The 21,986-nt window shown below is 43.8% G+C and overlaps 1 protein-coding gene across 1 annotated transcript in view; it reads right to left on the reverse strand.

The window, feature by feature from the left end:
• Positions 1-11,271: 11,271 nt before the first annotated feature.
• Positions 11,272-21,986, reverse strand: part of LOC109151962 (RNA polymerase II degradation factor 1-like) — an 18,431-nt gene continuing 7,716 nt past the window's right edge. Inside the window, exons 2-4 of the mRNA XM_019299554.1 lie at positions 12,395-12,571; positions 11,918-12,307; positions 11,272-11,522 (exon numbers count right to left, since the gene is read on the reverse strand). Of these exons, the coding sequence (XP_019155099.1) occupies positions 11,272-11,522; positions 11,918-12,307; positions 12,395-12,571 (818 nt within the window). The remainder of the gene's footprint in view (positions 11,523-11,917; positions 12,308-12,394; positions 12,572-21,986) is intronic.

Genomic DNA, 21,986 nt, shown 5'->3' on the forward strand with positions numbered 1-21,986 from the left:
GTTATGTGTGCATGATACCCCAATTCGGTTGTGATCGGATTGGTTATTCCTGAGCTGCGGTTCAGAAGCTGGCTACGGTCAGATTTACACTCTCGGGCTGCGGTCCACCGTTTGGTTGCGATCAAACGTTTCTACATGAGCTGCGGTTCATGTTTCCTGGCTGCGGTCAGATGACACACTCTTGGGCTGCGGTCCACTGTTTGGTTGCGATCAAACTATGATGAGCTGCGGTTCATCCGTCGGTTGCGATCGACCCCTCCGTGTTGCGATACGGGGCAGGGTGCTGCGGGGCCGTGTCAGAGCTATATGCGCTGAGCCTCATGTATGGGCATGCGATTGGTCCTGTGGCGCCAACAAAGTGTGCTATGTGATGAGATATGGATGAGTTGTTGTGATGAGTATCTTGGGGATGTGACTATGGGATTTATACTGGGAATCGTATAAGTTGGATTATGATTATTAATTGTTCTTATCTTACCTGTCTTGCATGTTGTAAACTGTATATGCTTGGTATAACTGCTGTCTGTGCTTAGCCCTATCTGTTGAGTCGATCCCTGTTTTAAAATCTAGAGTCTCGTAGGATATATCTTCACGCTTCAAATTGGTTTTCGTATATCTATATATATGTCTATATGTATTGTATTTCAACGCGTTGGAGTGGGTTACCAGCATCTCTCGCTGAACATATATATTTGGCTTTCAGGCACATACGAGTAGATCACTGGAGCGCGCTAGAAGCTTGGGGCGTAGCTTAGATAGTTTTCCCTTTCGGCCTGCGTGCCATGATTTAGTATTGATACTGATTGAGGTTTTAGAATTTAGCCTGTGCACCTGAGTTCTCTAGCTCGGGTGTGGCATAGCACCCCGTACTCCTTGTATCGTATTTTGGGATTTAATGAGATTCTATCTTTATTATATAAGTTTTAAAAGTCTTGAAAATCTGGGGTGTTACAGTTGGTATCAGAGCCTAAGTTTAACCCCAGGATAAGGCTATTGAGACAGACCTTAGGACATAGACTTGGACTTTAGGTACTTAGGGACATAGGATTCGGGAATCCTAGGACGCGCAGTGAGATTGTGATACCTACACATAACCTCCCCTCACTTTATCCCTCCCCTATCTAAAGAGAACATTTTCCCCCGCTTATCACATCGAAAGAAGAGCACCAAGCTCTAACCTAACGTTCTTATAAACATTGGCCCAGAAAGACGACAGCATGGCGCCAAACAGAAGACAATCAAGGACTCCAGAACCCGCCACACACGACCCCCTGACCCAAACACTCCAACAACTAACGCAAGTCGCCCAGACACTAAGTGACGTAGCTCTTCGCAACAACAGGCCCCCGCCTCCTCCATCAAACACGAACTCAGACGTCGCCCGACAAGTTTCAAATCATCGACCACCCACGTTCTCAGGAGAAGAGGACCCCGTGATCCTGGAGGAATGGATCCGGACCCTCGACAAAATTCTCGGGTTAGTGGAATGCCCAGAAGAACGTCGCGTGGAGATAGCCTCGTTCTACTTCGGACACGAGGCCGATCTTTGGTGGATCCACGAGGGTCCCGCTTACCAACAAGAACCAGGGTTCAACTGGGAAAACCTCAAAACATGACTACGAGAACGATTCTACCCAACACACGTAAAAGCATCCATGTACGAAGAGTTCCTCCACCTAAAACAAGGGACAGCCACCGTCATGGAATACCACAAGCGATTCCTCGAACTAGCACGCTTCGCACCAGAGCTAGTCCCCACCGAAGTAACCAAAATAGAAAGATTCGTCTCGGGCCTCAACTTCGAAGCCCGAAAAGCACTATAAGCAGACCTCGTACACTCAACGAGGCTTACTCCAGTGCCGCCAATCTCTATCGAATCCAACTACTCCAGCGCGGGGTTCAGGAACAGATACGAAAGAGGAACACCAGAGGGGGAGCACCACCGGTAAAAGGAACAAGGAACGACACCAACACAAGACCAAGCAACTTGACCAACCAAAGACCGTCCCTAGGGAACAATGAAGCAAACCCAAGAAGCTTCCCTTGCCCAAAATGCAACAAAAGCCATAGAGGGAAAAATTGCATGGGCAATCCCTGGCGATGCTTCAACTGCGGAGAAGAAGGGCACAAGGCCTTCCAGTGCACTCAACCCCAAAGGCCACGCCCCACCACCACAGGTCAACACGGAGGCACCACCCACCAAGGGAACTACGGCGCTCCCGGGAAAATATTCGTCATGAGCCGACCTCGGGAACGAGAGCAACCTCGAGTAGGGGAACCTAACCCCAGAAGACGAGGACCACGCAAACCCCGCGGGAGAAAACCAAGAAGACGAATTCTGTCTAGGATAAACCGGAAATTCTTTGTAATCACTTTCATAGTAAAACTACTTATTTAGCGATTACTTCGGAATTATTATAAATAAAAGATTGGATCGAAATTCGATCCTGCTTATAAAGATGAGACCAAAAATTATATAACAAGCTAAGCCTCCCAACACTAGAAGACGAAAAAGGGAAAAAGACAAGGACCACACCATCAAGAAAAACCTAGTGTTGCCAATAGGAATTGAACTCTTAATTTCCCACTTACAAGACCAAGGTCTTGACCACTAGGCTAAAGGTGTTTCTTAAAACCTTAAGGGAACACTCCCTTGTTAAAGCCCCTACAAATCCCTAAAACCCACAAAATCCCAAATCAAAAACCCTTCTCCTTCTTCCCCAAATCACCCAATCTCCCCTTCTCCCCTCCCTTCCAAAGCCGCCACCAAACTCCGTCGCACCACCACCCACCTCCCTTGTCCGGCGCTCGCCCGCCACCGCAACCCACCAGCAGCGCCCCATCCATACGCCACCACCACAGCCGGCATTCAACCGCCGACCGCCCACCCCGCACCCGGCAGCAACCCGCTGCCACGTGACGCCGACGACGCGAGCTAGCCGCCACCACACGCCGCCACTGCTGCCTCGACACCAGCACGCCGTCGCCTCCCCTCGCCGAGCCGACGCCGGAACACAGCCCACCGTCGCCTCCCTCGCAAACAGAGAAAAGCTGCCCGCCGGAAAACTCGCCAGAAAAACGCGTCGGAGACCCGCCGAAAAAAGCCATCGGAAAAGGGTCATCCATCAAAATGCCGAAGAAGCCCCTCGGAACCCGTACCCCGGAATAGAGCAACGCCGATTATACCGTAACCGGAGGTAAAGCCCTTGAACCCGACCAATTTTCTCCGGAATTGGTTGATATGCTTAATCACCAAGGACTTTTGGATACGTATCTCGCCATCAAGGGGGATACATGCCCCGAATTGGTGAAAGAATTCTATCAACATCTAGTAGCCACCAAGCGGGGTGATAAGCTAGAGATCACCACCAAGGTCTGAGGCAAGGAAATTATACTCTTCGAAGGCCGCCTGGCCAAGCTCTTAAAATTGACCACCACGGGTGTGTGAAGCTATGATCGAAAGGGGTGGATTGATACCCAAAACACGGGGTACAAAGACTACCTCGGGTACCTACTTGGGAAAGAGGAAGGATTCACCTCGGCCACTCGACCGAATAGAAAGTGGCTATCGGTGGAACAAAGGATATTGGTTATGATTGTAAACGATAGCCTCCTGCCCACGAACAATAAGAGCAAGGATGTGGGGAGTTTAGAGTGCACCTTTGCCTATCTCTTGAAACACAAAATCAAGTTCAACCTACCGGCCCTCATGCTAAAACACATGGAGTTTTACAAAACAAGCAACCGGCTTAGCCTGCCCTACGGGATGATCCTAAGTTGGATCATGGAAAAGAAAGGGGTGGACCTAAGCCACACCGAGGTTAAGACCTCGAATGGCATGATCTTTAATGCCCAGAACCTCCGACGCAATGATATCTACCACACCGAGGGAGGACAGTATGTCACCCTCGAGGAAATTTGTCTCAAACCCAAGGAGGAACGTAGGGAGTTGGTTGACCGATTGGATATCTCCAACAAAAAGCTCAAACGAGCAATGCAAGATTGCGGGGGTCTGGAGGGAAATGAGGATCAGGAGGAGGATGACGAGCCTAACCCATCATTGCACCCACGATCAAGAGGGGACCCAAGGGAGCAGAACGAGGACTCGATCAATGAGCGCATACTCGCACAACTCAACCGGCAAAACCAAATTATGGAGGAAGGGTTCTCATCCTTGATCCATACGACACGCGCACTAGATCAGAGGGTGGCAGCAATCGAGGCCACCTTGGGCACTCGCGGGGCATCCAGCTCAGGAGCAGGAGACCGAGGTAGACCCAGAACCTTTCTATCACAACACCACCAGAAATCCAGTCTACCCCAGCTAAGGCAAAACGTGGGGCCACATTCCTAACCAGGAGGCCAAGATGCGGGATGCCTAGGGGTGAAAGAATGGATTAACACACCGGGCTTCGGGGACGAAGCCCATCGTAAGGGGGGGAGAGTGTAACACCCCGTGTTACGACCCCTACAACCAATTAATCATTTAACCAATTATCCAAAGAAAGAATTAAATTACAATAATTAATTAGGGAAAAGGCCCACCAGGGTCCGTGGGCCCTCACCCCTAAAACCCAACCCCTAGCCCTAAAAGGAATAGAATTAGCAAGCCTATAATATTAGTTCCTAAATTAGGACTCCTAGATATTAAATAGGGGACTTAAGAGGCACCTAGAACCCCCACCACAATAATCCCTCACCACACAAGAAGTTCCAAGAATTCCTCTAGGAGAAATCAAGAAAGAAGAAAGCTTCAAGAAAGACCCTTCATAGCCAAGTAATTAATTAAGGCTAAAAGGTAACCCATGTCTCAACAAATCCTATTTTCATAGCTATGATTCCCCTCTTAGGATTTCCCCATAATTATTGTGTATTGATGATTTGTGATATTATTATTGATGATCGGTGGGATGATTCCATGGGTGATCTTGATGATGAGAGGTTCTTGATAATTATGGCGTTCTTGATCATTATATGACGTTCTTGATGATTATGTGGTGTACTTGATGTTCTTAATGACTATATGATGTTCTTGATATTTATATGATATTCCTACCGAATCTTGATTTTAGAAGATGAATTGTGTTCTTGTTGATTTAAAAATAATTAGAACCCTAGGTTATATCGTGGAATTCGTATGGTATTATTCTTGGTATATTGGGTGGGAATTCGCATGATTGGGTGTTGATTATATCTAGAAAAGCATGATAGGTTATGTGCCGTACGTTTCTTGATTTCGATCCGTTAATTGTCTACGTGTGTTATCAATTGCGTTTGAAAGTGTCTAAGCATGGTTTCGGGTTCCACAAAGATTCCCGGAGCGTTTTTGGTGAAAAAGAGTCAGTGGGGGATAGGTGGGGGTAGGGGACCCGCCACCTACCCACGTCCTAAAGGAGCCTCGCCGGCAGCTGGCATCCGGCGGGCGGGCAGCTGCCCGCCGGGCACCCGCTGCCCGGATCAGTGCCGCCGGCGGGCAGCCGTCGGGTGACCCCTCACCCACCGGCTACCCGCTGGTTTGTACCCCACCATGGGATTTTGGCTTCCCCGTTTGATGTTTCCCCGACCCCCGTGGAGTCCCAACAGACTCCCTCTATCGTGCCTATGTCTAGTTTGATATTTCGGGTACCGTTCGTAGGTTGTATGAGTCTTATATATTGCATGCTAGTTGAATTGGTATCCCGTTGACCTAGGTGAAAGAAGTATGAACCCCTTAGGATTATTCTTAGTATGTGAAGAATCACGCATAGGTTTTGTTATACGTTTTCTCCCCCTTCCCAATGTGTTAATGTGGGTTGCATGTGCTTGCTATGTGTTATGTGTGCATGATACCCCAATTCGGTTGCGATCGGATTGCTTATTCCTGAGCTGCGGTTCAGAAGCTGGCTACGGTCAGATTTACACTCTCGGGCTGCGGTCCACCGTTTGGCTGCGATCAAACGTTTCTACATGAGCTGCGGTTCATATTTCCTAGCTGCGGTCAGATGACACACTCTTGGGCTGCGGTCCACTGTTTGGTTGCGATCAAACTATGATGAGCTGCGGTTCATCCGTCGGTTGCGATCGACCCCTACTGTGCGTGCGTCATTTATATAAACATTCAACTGCACTGAAGGTTGCTGATAATCCAGAATCCATGGCCAAATTGAAGGAAGAAGTAACAAGAAGCTTAGGCATTAATGTGCGTGAGTTTCTGTTCTGCTTCCTTCTGAGCTCGTAATTCTGAAATACGCACGCACATTAAGCACAAATCTCACGCACATTAAACACAATACTCAGGCACATTAAGTACAAAACTCGCGCATATTAACATGACGCACATTATGTACAAATCTCAGGCACATTGAGTACAAATCTCACGCACATTAAGTGTAAACCTCACGCACATTAATCCACCGCACATCCGCACGGAAAGCAACAAATGCACTTGATCCCTTCCCTATATATATATATATATATATATATATATATATATATATATATATATATATATATATATATATGTATATATACATATATGTATATGTATATACATATGTATATATACATACATATATATATATATGTATGTATATATACATATATGTATGTATATACATACATATATGTATGTATACATACATATATATATATATATGTATGTATATATACATATGTATATACATATATATATATATATATATATATATACATATGTATATACATATATATATATATATATATATATATATATATATATATATATATATATATACACACATAAAAATCTAATAAGAGCCAATAATGTGAACAAAAAAATCGTCGGTAGTAGTTGTTTCTTAAAATGAATGGTTCATATTATGTTGATTTTAGTATTTTTTTTAATGATTTTTGTTATTTACCCTCTATTATATTATTTTCTTCCCTTAAATAACCCTAAATTCCGTTAGTATAAACTTTAGTAACGGAATATTCTGTTAACTCTTTATTATTCTTAACATACTCATTAATTTATATAAGAAAGGTCTTATGTTTGAGCCTCATCCCAATTAGAGTTGACATAATTGTTAAACATATACTATAAATATGTTAAAATGTATTAATATAAATATATATAATATAAAATTTAACATATACTTTGATCAAATAATTAGCCCGACTAAACACATAGCATTCAAAGTTGAGCATCAAAGATTATAAATCTGAAACTTTAAAATCAATTGATTTTCTTGAATTTGTTAAAAAAAATAAAACAAATTTAGGTTAAGTTTTTTTTTTTTTTTTTTTTTTTTTTTTTTTTACATTTAATTAATCTTCTTTTGATTATTTAGAACAAAACTTAGTATTTCAATTATGCTTTTGTATTATTGCAATGATTTAGGTCATTATGGTATTAATAATTTTTGTATTTTTTTTATAATGGTACAATTGTACATTATTTTACAAATATTATACTATTATTCTTTTTATTGGGCAAAATTGTTCTTACATTATTTTCAGATCTGTGCGGTCTAACTACAAAGTTGTTGATCATAAATACTATTACACATAGACTCTAAAACGGTAGGACCATTTTTCAAATAATTGACAATGTTAACATCCTACTAGCTCCAATTGAACAAGTTTACACATCAGAATTCTATCAATTCATGAAAAATTCTAAAGAAATTTGTAATTTAATTTTACTATATCATTATAACAATATCTATTTTAACCATATATTTTGAATTATTTATTATCATCCTGTAATGACAGCAATTGTAGCAATTGTCCTTGACAAACTCTCAAAACAATTTGTCTCAACAAGGAATGGAAATTAAAAAAAAAAATCATTGATTTCATTATTGTTGATGAAAAGTATGTACGACACTTTATTACTCTTATTAAATTAAATAAATTAGTAGCTACAACAAAAAATAATATATATGCATTTAATTAATTTAGAATTAGATGTCTTTAATGCTTTATTTAAAAAACATTATTCATTATAAAAAAATTTAAAAGAAATATAATTTCATTAGTTATATTATCTTTAATTTCTACAATTCAAAGATTCCTTACCTTCAAATTTATTAATTTATTATATTCACTACTTATATTCACTACATTGTCTATTGTCTTCTTTTTATATTATCTTGTAATTAAATATCAAAGATATAATACAAAACATGTTATATATATATATATATATATATATATATATATATATATATATATATATATATATATATATATTTATATATATATATATATATGTATATTTATTTATTTACCAAGTATTTTATACAAATATAATAAATATTAATACTTTGTTCAATACTTTCACGTGATAACCTACGACAAACATCTCACAACACATGAAACATGTAGGGGAAAAACTACCACTACTAAATATCAATAGGTGTTTGTAAGATAAAAGTTCATATTGTTGGTCCCGGTAGGGTCGAAAGAGAGTCTAGAGGGAGGGGGTGAATAGACTCTGCTCGAATTTAAAAAACAACTCATTTCGGAAGTTATGCACAGCGGAAAAATGTAAGTTTGTTTTAGGATAATCTTTGCACGGTTTGGTTATGGAAAATCTTAGGGTTTGGTCGGTATGAATGCAATGCCAGATAGATAGATAATCGAAAGTAAAGAGAGGGTGGGAGAGAGATTTTTATAGTGGTTCGGCTATTAACAAAGCCTACTACACTCTTCTTTCAAAACTCGTGAAAGGGTTTGCACTATCACTCCTAGTACAAACTAAACAAGCTAGCTTCCTTGATCACTAAGCCCGACGGCTACTCGTGTAGGTTTTTCAACTCCTCAAGTTTACTCCGCCTCTATCACCATCTTTTTCAGAGTTGAGGGTTGGAAGGAATCAATGATGTTCTCCAACTTGTGAAATCTTGACTTGATAAGTTTGACTCTTCAAATATAAGATGCAAGATTTTGTTGTGTTGTGAAGTCTTGAAGTCTAGATAATTTCTTTAAAAAAAAAAACATCACGACAACACACTGGTTTTGAAGGCTTTTGGATGATACTTGTTGACAAAGCTTTTGAATATATAGAATGAGTGAAAAACCAACACCTTCTTCAGTGGTGAAGAGAGGTATTTATAGGTGAGGAAAAATTCATCTGTTGGAGGGAGATGAAAAAATTCAAACCTATTATCCAGTGTGTAAAAACCTCTAGGCATAAAGCATTTAATGCGGTTGTACTGTGTAGCCGTTGGTTGCAAAAGTGGCTTGTCCTTTTGTCCTTTTTTCACTGTCAAAGGTACTAATCATTTAATGCTTCTTGGTTTTTGTGAATATCATTCATAGGACTCCTTTTGTCTAGGATGATTGCCCAGCAGTGAGACATAGATAAACATTCTTCTTGTTCATATGTTGAAGTTGTCTATTCAAGTCTGACTTAGACTTTTTAGTCTCGGGATCTATTAAACGAAAGATTGTCCTTATCTTCCGTTTTCCCTTCTAGTTAAGTGATCTTTCTTATCATTTGACGTTTACACGAGAGTTAGACCCTTCCATGTTTCGGTCCAAGTTGTCCTCTCGGCCTTCTCTTGATCTTCTCTTCATTAAGTAGACCTCATTGACTAAATACAACTCTGATTCGTGTAAATGTGCTACTAAGCACGAATCAGATGGTGAGTTGTGACTACTTTCGTCTAACACGAAAGATGCAAAATAATGAGAGTAAAAGAGGGGTCTACATTCCTAGTAAGTTTGGTATCATCAAAATCTAAATACATATGTTTCTAGCAAATTCTCCCTTTTTATGATGCCAAAACCTACACTCTTGTTATGAGGCTGAAAATTATACATTAAAGGATTTTCATTACGAAGTAGCCATATAGTTGAGTTTACAAGAGAAATCTAAGGAAGTTAACATAGTAAGAACGACTCGACACAGACAGCAAAAAGAAATTTCATTCAAGTTTAATGCATTACAAAAGAGATTGAAATAACTAGTTATTACATGTTCAATAACTTATCTCTGTGTGCAGCTTCTTGCATTACAAAAAGAATCTTTTTCTTCTCGCTTTCTTGCCAAAGTTTGGATGTCGAGTTCATCATTGAAGATCTTTCTGAAGGCTCGAATACCTTTGTCTCGAGCTTTTTCTGCATATTTGTTAGTGAAGGTGTAGTTGATGTAGTTGCTGTAGGCTTCGACTACATTTCTTCTTGGAAGGATTCCATTGTTCCACCAAATGACAAGTTCTATGGAATTCATCCCCTCGAGATAGCTTTTGCCTGATTCTTCATGAATTTTGAAGACAGCATTGTGTTTGGCATATGGATCAACATCAATTTCAATAGTGCTAAGGTCTTTGATTTTCTCTTGAATTCTCTGAAAGTAAGCGAGCTCTTGTTCTCTTCTTAGTTTGACTTCCTCTTCTTCTAGCCGCTTCCTTTCGTTTTCTTCTCTTATCTCTTTATTTCGAGCTCTCTGATATTCCTGCCTAGCTCGATTGTCTCGTCCTTTCATGTGGATAGGTATGTTGCATCCCTCAAAGCGTTTTCCACTGCCTGCAACATATTCTTCGAAAAGAAAGAATTGTCCTTCTACATCCAATGTCACAGTTTTGTCTCGCATCCATTTCCTTCGAATTTGCTTTCTTTCTTTTTGACTGGACTGACGAGTGCCTTTCGAATTTGACTTAGAGATGAGAGGTAAAGTAAGTTGTTTGGTCTTTTCTCCATCTCCTTTCGAGATGCTTCTTCCATCTCTACTCTCGTCCGCATTTGTCCTATCTCTTCTTTCACTGCCTCCTCCTCTTCTTTCATCATCCTTATCTCTTCTTTCCCCCTTTTTGGCATTATCCTTTGTCGAGGATAGAGGTTGAGTGAGAGCTCGAAGTGAGATCGAAATGTCACGCACATAATTCAGGGTGGCCAATTGATTTTCACCAATACGAAAGAGATCATCATGTACTGAGTCAACTTTCATGCATGCAAGATCAACTCGCTCCTTAAGGCTGAAATTTGAGTGTTTCATGTGATGATGTTCCCGAAGTATGTTTGGGTGATTCTCTTCAAGTTTCTATAGATTTACTTGAGTAAACGTCAAATCTTGAAGCAGTTGTTCCACAACTTTAGCCATATTTTCAAGTTCTGTTATCTTGACACTTGCTCTCTTCGTGTGTCGCAGTGTTTTCTTTAGCTCCTTGAAGTGTGCATCAGTTTCACAGACCGTATTTTGCCAAGTGCTGATAGAATGACTGTAGTCGTAAGACTATTGGTTGAGCGACCATGCATTTCTTGGTAACCACACTTGTCGTGTCTCGCACCAAACAATGCTTCCACATTTCAATCGTTGGCTGATCTCGAAGTTGTTTCACCATCATTATTGGCTGAAGATTTATCTTTTTCAACAGAACCCAAAACAGATGATGTGCGATACTGTTCTTTCGGGTCAGGAACATTCGGACTGGGATTGGAGTGAACTATCAGTGCTCTTCTACCACCTTCACCATCATCACCATCTTGATCATTGTATTCTCCATCATCATCAGCATGATCATCTTTCTTTGTGTCATCATCATTCTCTCCTTCGCCGTCTTCATCATCAATTTCTTCATCATTTTCTTCTTCTTCTTCTTCTTCATCAATTTCTTCTTCTCTTCCTTCATTAATTTCTTCTTTTCCTTCTTCATTTTCTTCATTTTCCTTTCCTCATTTCTTCTTTGTTGTGCTGCATTCGGGATCATTTTGATAGAGGTTTTCAAGTTCAGTTTTAATCCTTGAGAGCTCATTGCATCCCTCAGCTCTTTCATTTCGTCCTCATATGCTGGATCGAGTGGTGGTTTCTTCATATCTAAACAGATTGGAGATTTTCCTTTTCCAATGCTCTAGTTAGTTAGATTGTATAAATAAGCGCGGTTGATTGTTTCGATCTTTGTGGCATCATAGACATTTTGAGTGCCAAGCCATTCAAGAGAAAAAATTTCTTCACTTCTCATTTTGTCAAACTTTTCCAGAAAGGAGTCAGGAGGTGAAGTTCTCCATTGTTGCCAACTCATCACTCTGTGATAATCATTTGTAATGGCTTGTTGAAGATCATGATCCTGTGATGGAGGTGGTTTTTCATTCTGCTCATTAACCACTCCTTTCGTCTCTGCTGGCATGCCAAGTTCTTGTGGGAGACTTGAGTGATCAATAGGAGGGGGTTGAGACAAATTTTCGTCATTCTCTACTTCAGCAGGTTCTTGTGTCAGCGTCTTTTCGACCTGCTCTGCTTCAGTAGGCTCTTGTGGGAGGATCCTTTCGGCCTTCTTTGCCTCGGCAGGTTCTTGTGTAAGAGAGATATCGTTCTTCTGTGCTGTGGCAAGTTCTTGTGTAAGAGCTGAAGGATGCTTGAATTTGGGCAGTCCAATAGCATTTTCTTCCCCCTTAGCAATATGCTCGGGAGAATTCGTCTATTCCCCTGAACTTGATTCTTCAGATGTGTCGTGGTTTGGAACAATTTTTGGTTGTCCATATTGAGCAAGAGATTGGATTAATTTCTCATCCGAAGATTCTGATTGGAGCGGCTGTTGAGCTTCTTCCAGTAGTTGCTTCAATCTCGCTTCGGCCTGAGCAACTAGATTATCATCTGAACTTTCTTCGTCTGATGAACTTTAAATTTGAGTTGATTCAGAGGATGATCTGCTTCTCTTGTGAGCCTTTGAGGAAGGCCTGATTTCAAACTTCATCTTGATGAAAGTTTTTTCCCTCACAGGTTCTTTCGTCTCTTTTGTTGGTGGTTCAACTGTTGGAGGCTCAATTGGAGGGTTTGGAACAGATTCGGCCTGTAACACCCTAGATTTTCAAGACATTTAAAACTTATAAATAAAGGTATTATCCCCTTAAATCCCAAAACATAATACAAGTGTGCGGGGTGCTATGCCACACCTGAGCTAGAGAACCCAGGTGCACATGCTAACTAACTAATATCCTCAATAATGTAAATGCATAATATGGCACGCAGGCCGAAAAAGGGAACTATCTACTTCTACGTTCCGAGTTCTAGCGCGCTCCAGTGACTTATTCTTCTGTGCCTGAAAGCCAAATATATCTGTTCAGCGAGAGATGCTGGTAACCCACTCCAACGCGTTGAAATACAATACATATAGAGATATATATAGATATACGAAAACCATTTTGAGCATGAAGATATATCCTACGAACTCTAGTTTTAAAATCGGGAATGACTCAACAATTAAGGCTAGACGCCAGCAGTAGACATAGCAAGCATAAGCATTTCACAATAGATAAAGCAGTTACAACAAGGCATAAACGGTAATCATAATCCCATCATAAACAATCCCCAATATGAAACCCATAGTCACATCCCAAGGCATCATAGTCACGACTCGTCCATATCACACACATAGCGCACATTGTTGGCGCCACGGGACCGATCGCATGCCCATACATGAGGGTCAGCGCATATAGCTCTGACACAGCCCCGCAGCACCATGCCCCGTATCGCAACACGGGGAGGTCGATCGCAACCGACCGATGAACCGCAGTTCATCATAATGCTTGATCGCAACCAAACAGTGGACCGCAGCCCAAGAGAGTGTCATCTGACCGCAGCCAGGATAAAGGACGAACCGCAGCTCGTATAGAAACGTTTGATCGCAACCAAACGGTGGACCGCAGCCCAAGAGAATGTCATCTGACCGCAGCCAGGAATACCAGTCTGACCGCAGCCAGCTTCTGAACCGCAGCTCAGGATAACCAATCCGATCGCAACCGAATTGGGGTGGCACACACACATAACACATAGCAAGCACATGCAACCCACGTTTACACATTGGGAAGGGGGTAAAGCATATAACAAACCTATGCGTGATCCATCACATACTAAGAGTACTCCTAAGGGGTTCATACTTCCTTCACCTAGGTCAATAGGATACCAATTCATCTAGCATGCGATATAACAGACTTATAAACCTACGAACGGTACCCGAAACATCAAACTAGACATAGGCACGACAAACGGGGTCCGTTGGGACACCACGGGGATCGGGGAAACATCAAACGGGGAAGCCGAAGTCCCGAGTGGGGTGAGATTCCAGCGGGTAGCCGGTGGGTGGGGGTCCACCCGCCGGCTGCCCGCCGGCTGTCACTGTTCCGGGCAGCGGGTGCCCGGCGGGCAGCTGCCCGCCCGCCGGCTGCCCGCTGCCGGAGCTACCCGAGATTGCCGCGGGTAGGTGGCGGGTCCCCTACCCCCACCTACCCCCCACTGACTCTTTTCACCACTTTTCGTCCCGGGAACCGTTGTGGAACCCGAAACCATGCTTAGACACTTTTCAACGTAATTAACGACAACACATAGACAATTAACGGATCAAATACGATAAACGAACGGCACATAACCTAACATGCTTTTCTAATCATAATCAACACCCAAACATGCGATTTCCCACTCGATAATCCAAGAATAAGATCATACGATACAACTTAGGGTTCTAATCACTTTTATATCAACAAGAATACGGTTCGTCTTCTAATTGCAAGATTCGGTAGGAACAACACATAATCATCAAGGATACCAATTAATCATCAAGAACATCATAATCATCAAGAACAACACATAATCATCAAAATCCCAATTAAGCACATCATAATTATCAAGAAACTCCCAATATCAAGATTATCATGATTCCCCATGGAATCATTAAATCAACATCAATAATAATCATAGTAATTCGCCATTTACAATCATATGGGGGAAACCCTAAGGGGAAATCATAGCTATGAAAATAGGTTTTGTTGAGACATGGGTTACCTCTTAGCCTTAATTAATTCCTTGGCTATGAAGGATCTTTCTTTAAGCTTTCTTGCTTTCTTGATTTCTTCTAAGGGAATTCTTGGAGCTCTCCTGGGGTGGTGGGGCGTCTAGGCGTGTGGGGCTTCTAGGTGCTCCATAAGTTCCCTATTTATGGTGGCCTTTCTTCTAAGAGTTTAATCCTATTGGGGTTAGGGGTTGGGTTTATATATTTGGGCCCATGGGCTATGGTGGCCTTTTTCCCTAATTAATCATTATAATTTATTCTTTCTCCTGGGTTATTAATTAATTAATTAATCTGTTGGTTTTAGGATTCGTAACACGGGGTGTTACACTCTCCCCCCCTTAACAGGAAGCTTCGTCCCCGAAGCTTGGCCCCGGGTGAAAAAAAAGAAAGTTTTCTCTTAGTTACCTGGAGTGAACAGCTCGGGGTACCGCTCCTTCATCGTGTCCTTAAGTTCCCATGTGGCTTCCTCGGTCCCGTTGTTGGTCCAGAGGACCTTCACCATTTCCATGACTCGGTTCCGGGTATTTCTTGTTTTGGTGTCCAGGATTCTTACGGGTTTCTCTTCGTATACTAGTGACTCGTCGAGGTCCACGGTCTCGTGTTGGAGTACGTGGCTTGGATCGTATATGTATTTCTTTAGCTGAGATACGTGGAACACGTTGTGTACTCGTTCTAGCTCCACGGGTAAGGCGAGACGGTAGGCCAAGTCTCCGATTCTTTCCACGATTTCGTAAGGGCCGATGAACCGGGGGCTGAGTTTTCCTTTTCTCCCGAACCTCATTACCCCTCGTGTGGGCGAGATCCTTAGCCAGACCTTGTCCCCGAGGTTGAATTCGGCTTGTTTCCTCTTTAGGTCGGCGTAAGACTTCTGGCGGTCTTGGGCGGCCTTCATCCTTTCCTGGATGTGTTTGACCTTAGCTATGGTGTCTTGTAGGTATTGGGGGCCCAGTGTTACCGGGTTGACCATATCTTCCCAACATAATGGGGTTCTACATTTCTGACCATACAGTGCTTCGTAGGGTGCCATGCGAATGCTCGCGTGGTAGCTGTTGTTGTACGAGAACTCGATGAGGTCTAGGTGTTCTTCCCACGTCCCTCGGAAGTCGAGCGTGCAGGCTCTTAGCATGTCTTCGAGGGTTTAGATGGTTCTTTCGGTTTGGCCGTCTGTGGTGGGGTGAAAGGCTGTGCTTAGCTTTAGTTGCGTCCCCAACGCCGCTTGTAGTGATTTCCAGAATTGCGAGAGGAACCTGTAATCTCGGTTGGACACAATGTTTCGGGGAACTCCGTGGTATTTCACTACCCGGTTTACGTAAGCTTGGGCTAGTTGCGTCATCATCCATGTTTCTTTCATGGCAATGAATCGCACTGTCTTGGTCAGTCGATCCACTATGACCCAGATTTTATCCTTACCGGTTTTCGTTGGGGGTAGCCCTCCGACGAAGTCCATGGATATGGAATCCCATTTTCCTTGTGGTATTTCAAGGGGTTGTACGAGTCCCTTGGGTTTGCATCGTTCGGCTTTTACCCTTTGGCAATTCAGACACTTGGCCACAAAGTCTGCGATTTCCTTTTTCATATTCGGCCACCAAAACAATTTCTTTACGTCTTGGTATAATTTGTCACCGCCTGGGTGGACGGAGTAAGGGGAGTTGTGTCCTTCCTACAAGATCCGCTGTTTCAAGTGGGGGTGCGTTGAGGGTACACACCACCTCCCTTTGTAGCGGAGGCTGCCGTCTGGGTGTGCTTCGAAGGGGCCCTCTTTCCCTCGAGTTAGGTCGTGGCAGATTTTATCTAGTTCCGGGTCCTGTTGTTGTCCCGATTTGATTTCTTCGAAGAGGGTGGGCACGGCCTGTGTGTTGAGTAGATAGGCATTGGGGCGAGTTTGTCCCTGCTCTATTATTTCCAAGTGTAGCCTTTGGAAGTCCCTGTACAGATGGTCCGGTAGGACCCACGTGGTGTTAAGGGAATGATTCGTCTTTCGGCTTAGGGCGTCCGCCACCACGTTGGCTTTTCCCTCGTGGTATTGAATGTCTAGGTCGTAGTCCTTTATGAGTTCCAGCCATCTTCGTTGTCTCATGTTTAGGTCTTTTTGAGTAAAGATGTACTTCAGGCTCTTATGGTCGGTGTAGATCTTGCATTGTACCCCATACAGGTAGTGTCTCCAGATTTTCAGTGCGAATACGATAGCGGCTAGCTCGAGGTCATGGTGGGGTAATTCGCTTCGTGGGTTTTGAGTTGTCTGGATGCGTAAGCTATTACCTTGCCATTTTGCATTAGTACGCATCCTAACCCCTTCTTGGATGCGTCGCTGTAGACTTCAAACCCTTCCGATCCGGAGGGTATGGCTAGCACGGGTGCAGTGGTTAGTTTATCCTTTAATTCTTGGAAGGCCGAGATGCAGCCGTTGTCCCAACGGAAGGGGGTTTCCTTTTTCATGAGCTTAATGAGGGGTTGGGCTGTCTTGGTGAAGTCGGGTACGAACCTCCTGTAGTAGCCCGCTAGACCTAGGAAGCTTCGGACTTCCGAGAGTGAGTTCGGCGTGGTCCATTCTTTAACGGCGCGAACCTTAGCGGGGTCCACCCTAATCCCTTCTTTGGTTATCACGTGGCCCAAGAAGGCTACGCTGTCTTGCCAGAATTCGCACTTGGAGAATTTAGCGTAGAGTTGGTTCTCCCTGAGGGTTTGCAGAGATATGCGAAGGTGCTTCTCATGTTCTTCTTTATTTCGGGAGTAGACTAGGATGTCGTCAATGAACACGATGACGAAGTCATCCAGGTGAGGTCGGAATACTCGATTCATGAGGTCCATGAATATGGCAGGCGCGTTAGTGAGGCCGAAAGGCATTACGGTAAACTCGTAGTGGCCGTAACGTGTCCGGAAGGCCGTTTTCTGGATGTCTGGTTTGGCCACTTGGATTTGGTGATACCCGGATCTTAGGTCGATCTTTGAGAATACCCCTGCCCCTTTGAGTTGGTCAAATAAGTCATCTATTCGGGGAAGGGGGTACCTATTCTTTATAGTAACTTGGTTGAGTTCTCGGTAGTCGATGCACATGCGCATGCTCCCATCCTTCTTCTTAACGAATAGTACCGGTGCTCCCCATGGGGAGGTGCTGGTCGGATGTAACCTTTATCTAGCAGTTCTTGGAGTTGCGTTTTCAGTTCCTTCATTTCCTTTGGTGCTAGCCTGTAGGGTGGTTTAGAGATCGGGGCGGCGCCCGGTATGAGGTCTATGGTGAACTCGACTTCTCTGGCCGGGGTGCCCCGGGAATTTCGTCTGGGAAGACGTCGGTGAACTCGTTTACCACTGGGATGGCTTGTGGTTCGGGTGTTTTGGCGTTGAGGTCTTCGATTGAGCATAAGAAGGCCCCGTTTCCTTGGCCCAGATACTTCTTAATTTTCATCATGTTTATCAGCTTGATCCCTGGATTCTGGCGGGCACTGCGGTACGACACCCTCTTACCGTTTGGCCCTCGTAGGACCACTTTCTGCTATCCGCACAGGATTTGCGCTTGGAAATTCCCTAGCCAATCCATGCCCAAGATTACTTGCATCCCATCTAATTGAAACTGGATCAGGTTACTGGGAAATTCCACTCCCTGAATGGTGATCATTACATGCTCGTACATGCGATCACATTTTATGACCTCGCCTGAGGCCACCTTGACTTGGAGTCGGACCTTGGTGGTGGCGTTAAGGCCGAGCTGGGCGGCGAACTCGGTTGCTATAAACGAGTTGGTAGCCCTTGAGTCAAATAATATGATGGCTGGGGTGGCGTGTACTAGGAAGGTTCCGGAGACTATGTTGCTATCTCCGATCCTGGCCTTGCTTAGGGTGAGGATCCTTCCCCGGGTAGTCGGCGCGATGGTTTGGTCAAGTGGGGCGGTTTTAGGGTTCTTAGGTTCCTTGGCGAGAATTGGACGACTTCCTTCGGGTTTCCTTTTATACCCTAGTTGCGTCCTGGAGGCGGGTTCGCTACCTGTTGTAGCTGACATGCCTTGGCATAGGCCTCTTCGAGGGTCTTCGGTTCTTGGGTGGCCAAGGCCCTCTGGGTGTTCGGGCTTAAGGCCTGTTAGGAATTTCCTGACTTTGATCCCTTCGGTGGGGTACTAGCTCGGGGGCGAGGCGAGCCAGTCGGCAGAATCGTTGGTAGTATTCTGAGACCGGGGCTGTCCCATGTCTTAGATTGAGAAATTCCTCGCACATGGCGGCTTTCAGGTGGTTGGGTAGAACTGTTCTCGTAACTGCGTCTTTAAACCCTCCCAGTTGAATCTGGGGTCTTGTTCGTACATAGGCCCCTCGCGGCCCACCAGCTGTCGGCCTCGTGCCTGAAGTAGAAGGAGGCTATCCTGACCCGGTGGCGTTCGGGGTATTGGGTCGTCCTGAACACCTTGTTGAATGTCTCAATCCATTCCTCGAGGGTTGTGGGGTCTTCGTCTCCCGAGAGGGTGGGTGGTTGATGTGCCGAGACTTGGTGGTGGATTTCCAAGTTCTCGTCTGTTGGCAGAGGTTGGGGAACGATAGTACTTAGTGCCTGGGCAATTTGGGTCAGGCGTTGTAGGGTTTGAGTCAAGATTTCTTGAGAGGGGTGTCTCGGTGTTCCTGACTGTTTCTTCTTGGGTGCCATCCTGGTGATTAAAGGTTGATGTTATTTTGTGTTTCAACTTGATATAATAAGTGAGGAAGAGATTTCTAATATTAGAGAGGGATGAAGTGCGGGGTGATGTGTAGGTTTCTCAATCTCACTGCGCATCCTACGATTCCTGAAGCCTATGTTCCTAGATACCTGGAGTTCAAGCCTAATGTCCTAAAGTCCGGCCTTAAGAGTCTTTTCCTAGGGTCAAACTTAGGCTCTGATACCAACTGTAACACCCCAGATTTTCAAGACATTTAAAACTTATAAATAAAGGTATTATCCCCTTAAATCCCAAAACATAATACAAGTGTGCGGGGTGCTATGCCACACCTGAGCTAGAGAACCCAGGTGCACATGCTAACTAACTAATATCCTCAATAATGTAAATGCATAATATGGCACGCAGGCCGAAAAAGGGAACTATCTACTTCTACGTTCCGAGTTCTAGCGCGCTCCAGTGACTTATTCTTCTGTGCCTGAAAGCCAAATATATCTGTTCAGCGAGAGATGCTGGTAACCCACTCCAACGCGTTGAAATACAATACATATAGAGATATATATAGATATACGAAAACCATTTTGAGCATGAAGATATATCCTACGAACTCTAGTTTTAAAATCGGGAATGACTCAACAATTAAGGCTAGACGCCAGCAGTAGACATAGCAAGCATAAGCATTTCACAATAGATAAAGCAGTTACAACAAGGCATAAACGGTAATCATAATCCCATCATAAACAATCCCCAATATGAAACCCATAGTCACATCCCAAGGCATCATAGTCACGACTCGTCCATATCACACACATAGCGCACATTGTTGGCGCCACGGGACCGATCGCATGCCCATACATGAGGGTCAGCGCATATAGCTCTGACACAGCCCCGCAGCACCATGCCCCGTATCGCAACACGGGGAGGTCGATCGCAACCGACCGATGAACCGCAGTTCATCATAATGCTTGATCGCAACCAAACAGTGGACCGCAGCCCAAGAGAGTGTCATCTGACCGCAGCCAGGATAAAGGACGAACCGCAGCTCGTATAGAAACGTTTGATCGCAACCAAACGGTGGACCGCAGCCCAAGAGAATGTCATCTGACCGCAGCCAGGAATACCAGTCTGACCGCAGCCAGCTTCTGAACCACAGCTCAGGATAACCAATCCGATCGCAACCGAATTGGGGTGACACACACACATAACACATAGCAAGCACATGCAACCCACGTTTACACATTGGGAAGGGGTAAAGCATATAACAAACCTATGCGTGATCCATCACATACTAAGAGTACTCCTAAGGGGTTCATACTTCCTTCACCTAGGTCAATAGGATACCAATTCATCTAGCATGCGATATAACAGACTTATAAACCTACGAACGGTACCCGAAACATCAAACTAGACATAGGCACGACAAACGGGGTCCGTTGGGACACCACGGGGATCGGGGAAACATCAAACGGGGAAGCCGAAGTCCCGAGTGGGGTGAGATTCCAGCGGGTAGCCGGTGGGTGGGGGTCCACCCGCCGGCTGCCCGCCGGCTGTCACTGTTCCGGGCAGCGGGTGCCCGGCGGCAGCTGCCCGCCCGCCGGCTGCCCGCTGCCGGAGCTGCCCGAGATTGCCGGCGGGTAGTGGCGGTCCCCTACCCCCACCTACCCCCCACTGACTCTTTTCACCACTTTTCGTCCGGGAACCGTTGTGGAACCCGAAACCATGCTTAGACACTTTTCAACGTAATTAACGACAACACATAGACAATTAACGGATCAAATACGATAAACGAACGGCACATAACCTAACATGCTTTTCTAATCATAATCAACACACAAACATGCGATTTCCCACCCGATAATCCAAGAATAAGATCATACGATACAACCTAGGGTTCTAATCACTTTTATATCAACAAGAATACGGTTCGTCTTCTAATTGCAAGATTCGGTAGGAACAACACATAATCATCAAGGATACCAATTAATCATCAAGAACATCATAATCATCAAGAACAACACATAATCATCAAAATCCCAATTAAGCACATCATAATTATCAAGAAACTCCCAATATCAAGATTATCAAGATTCCCCATGGAATCATTAAATCAACATCAATAATAATCATAGTAATTCGCCATTTACAATCATATGGGGGAAACCCTAAGGGGAAATCATAGCTATGAAAATAGGTTTTGTTGAGACATGGGTTACCTCTTAGCCTTAATTAATTCCTTGGCTATGAAGGATCTTTCTTTAAGCTTTCTTGCTTTCTTGATTTCTTCTAAGGGAATTCTTGGAGCTCTCCTGGGGTGGTGGGGCGTCTAGGCGTGTGGGGTTCTAGGTGCTCCCTAAGTTCCCTATTTATAGATCCAAGGGTTTATTTAGAGTTTAATCCTATTGGGGTTAGGGGTTGGGTTTATATATTTGGGCCCATGGCTATGGTGGCCTTTTTCCCTAATTAATCATTATAATTTATTCTTTCTCCTGGTTATTAATTAATTAATTAATCAGTTGGTTTTAGGATTCGTAACACGGGGTGTTACACGGCCTGACCAACTTTCTTCTGCATTATTCTTTTCTTTGGAGTCGAAGAAGTTGTAGAGG

The sequence above is a fragment of the Ipomoea nil genome, unplaced genomic scaffold (assembly GCF_001879475.1).
Source record: "Ipomoea nil cultivar Tokyo-kokei standard unplaced genomic scaffold, Asagao_1.1 scaffold2338, whole genome shotgun sequence".
NCBI classification, from domain to species: domain Eukaryota; kingdom Viridiplantae; phylum Streptophyta; class Magnoliopsida; order Solanales; family Convolvulaceae; genus Ipomoea; species Ipomoea nil.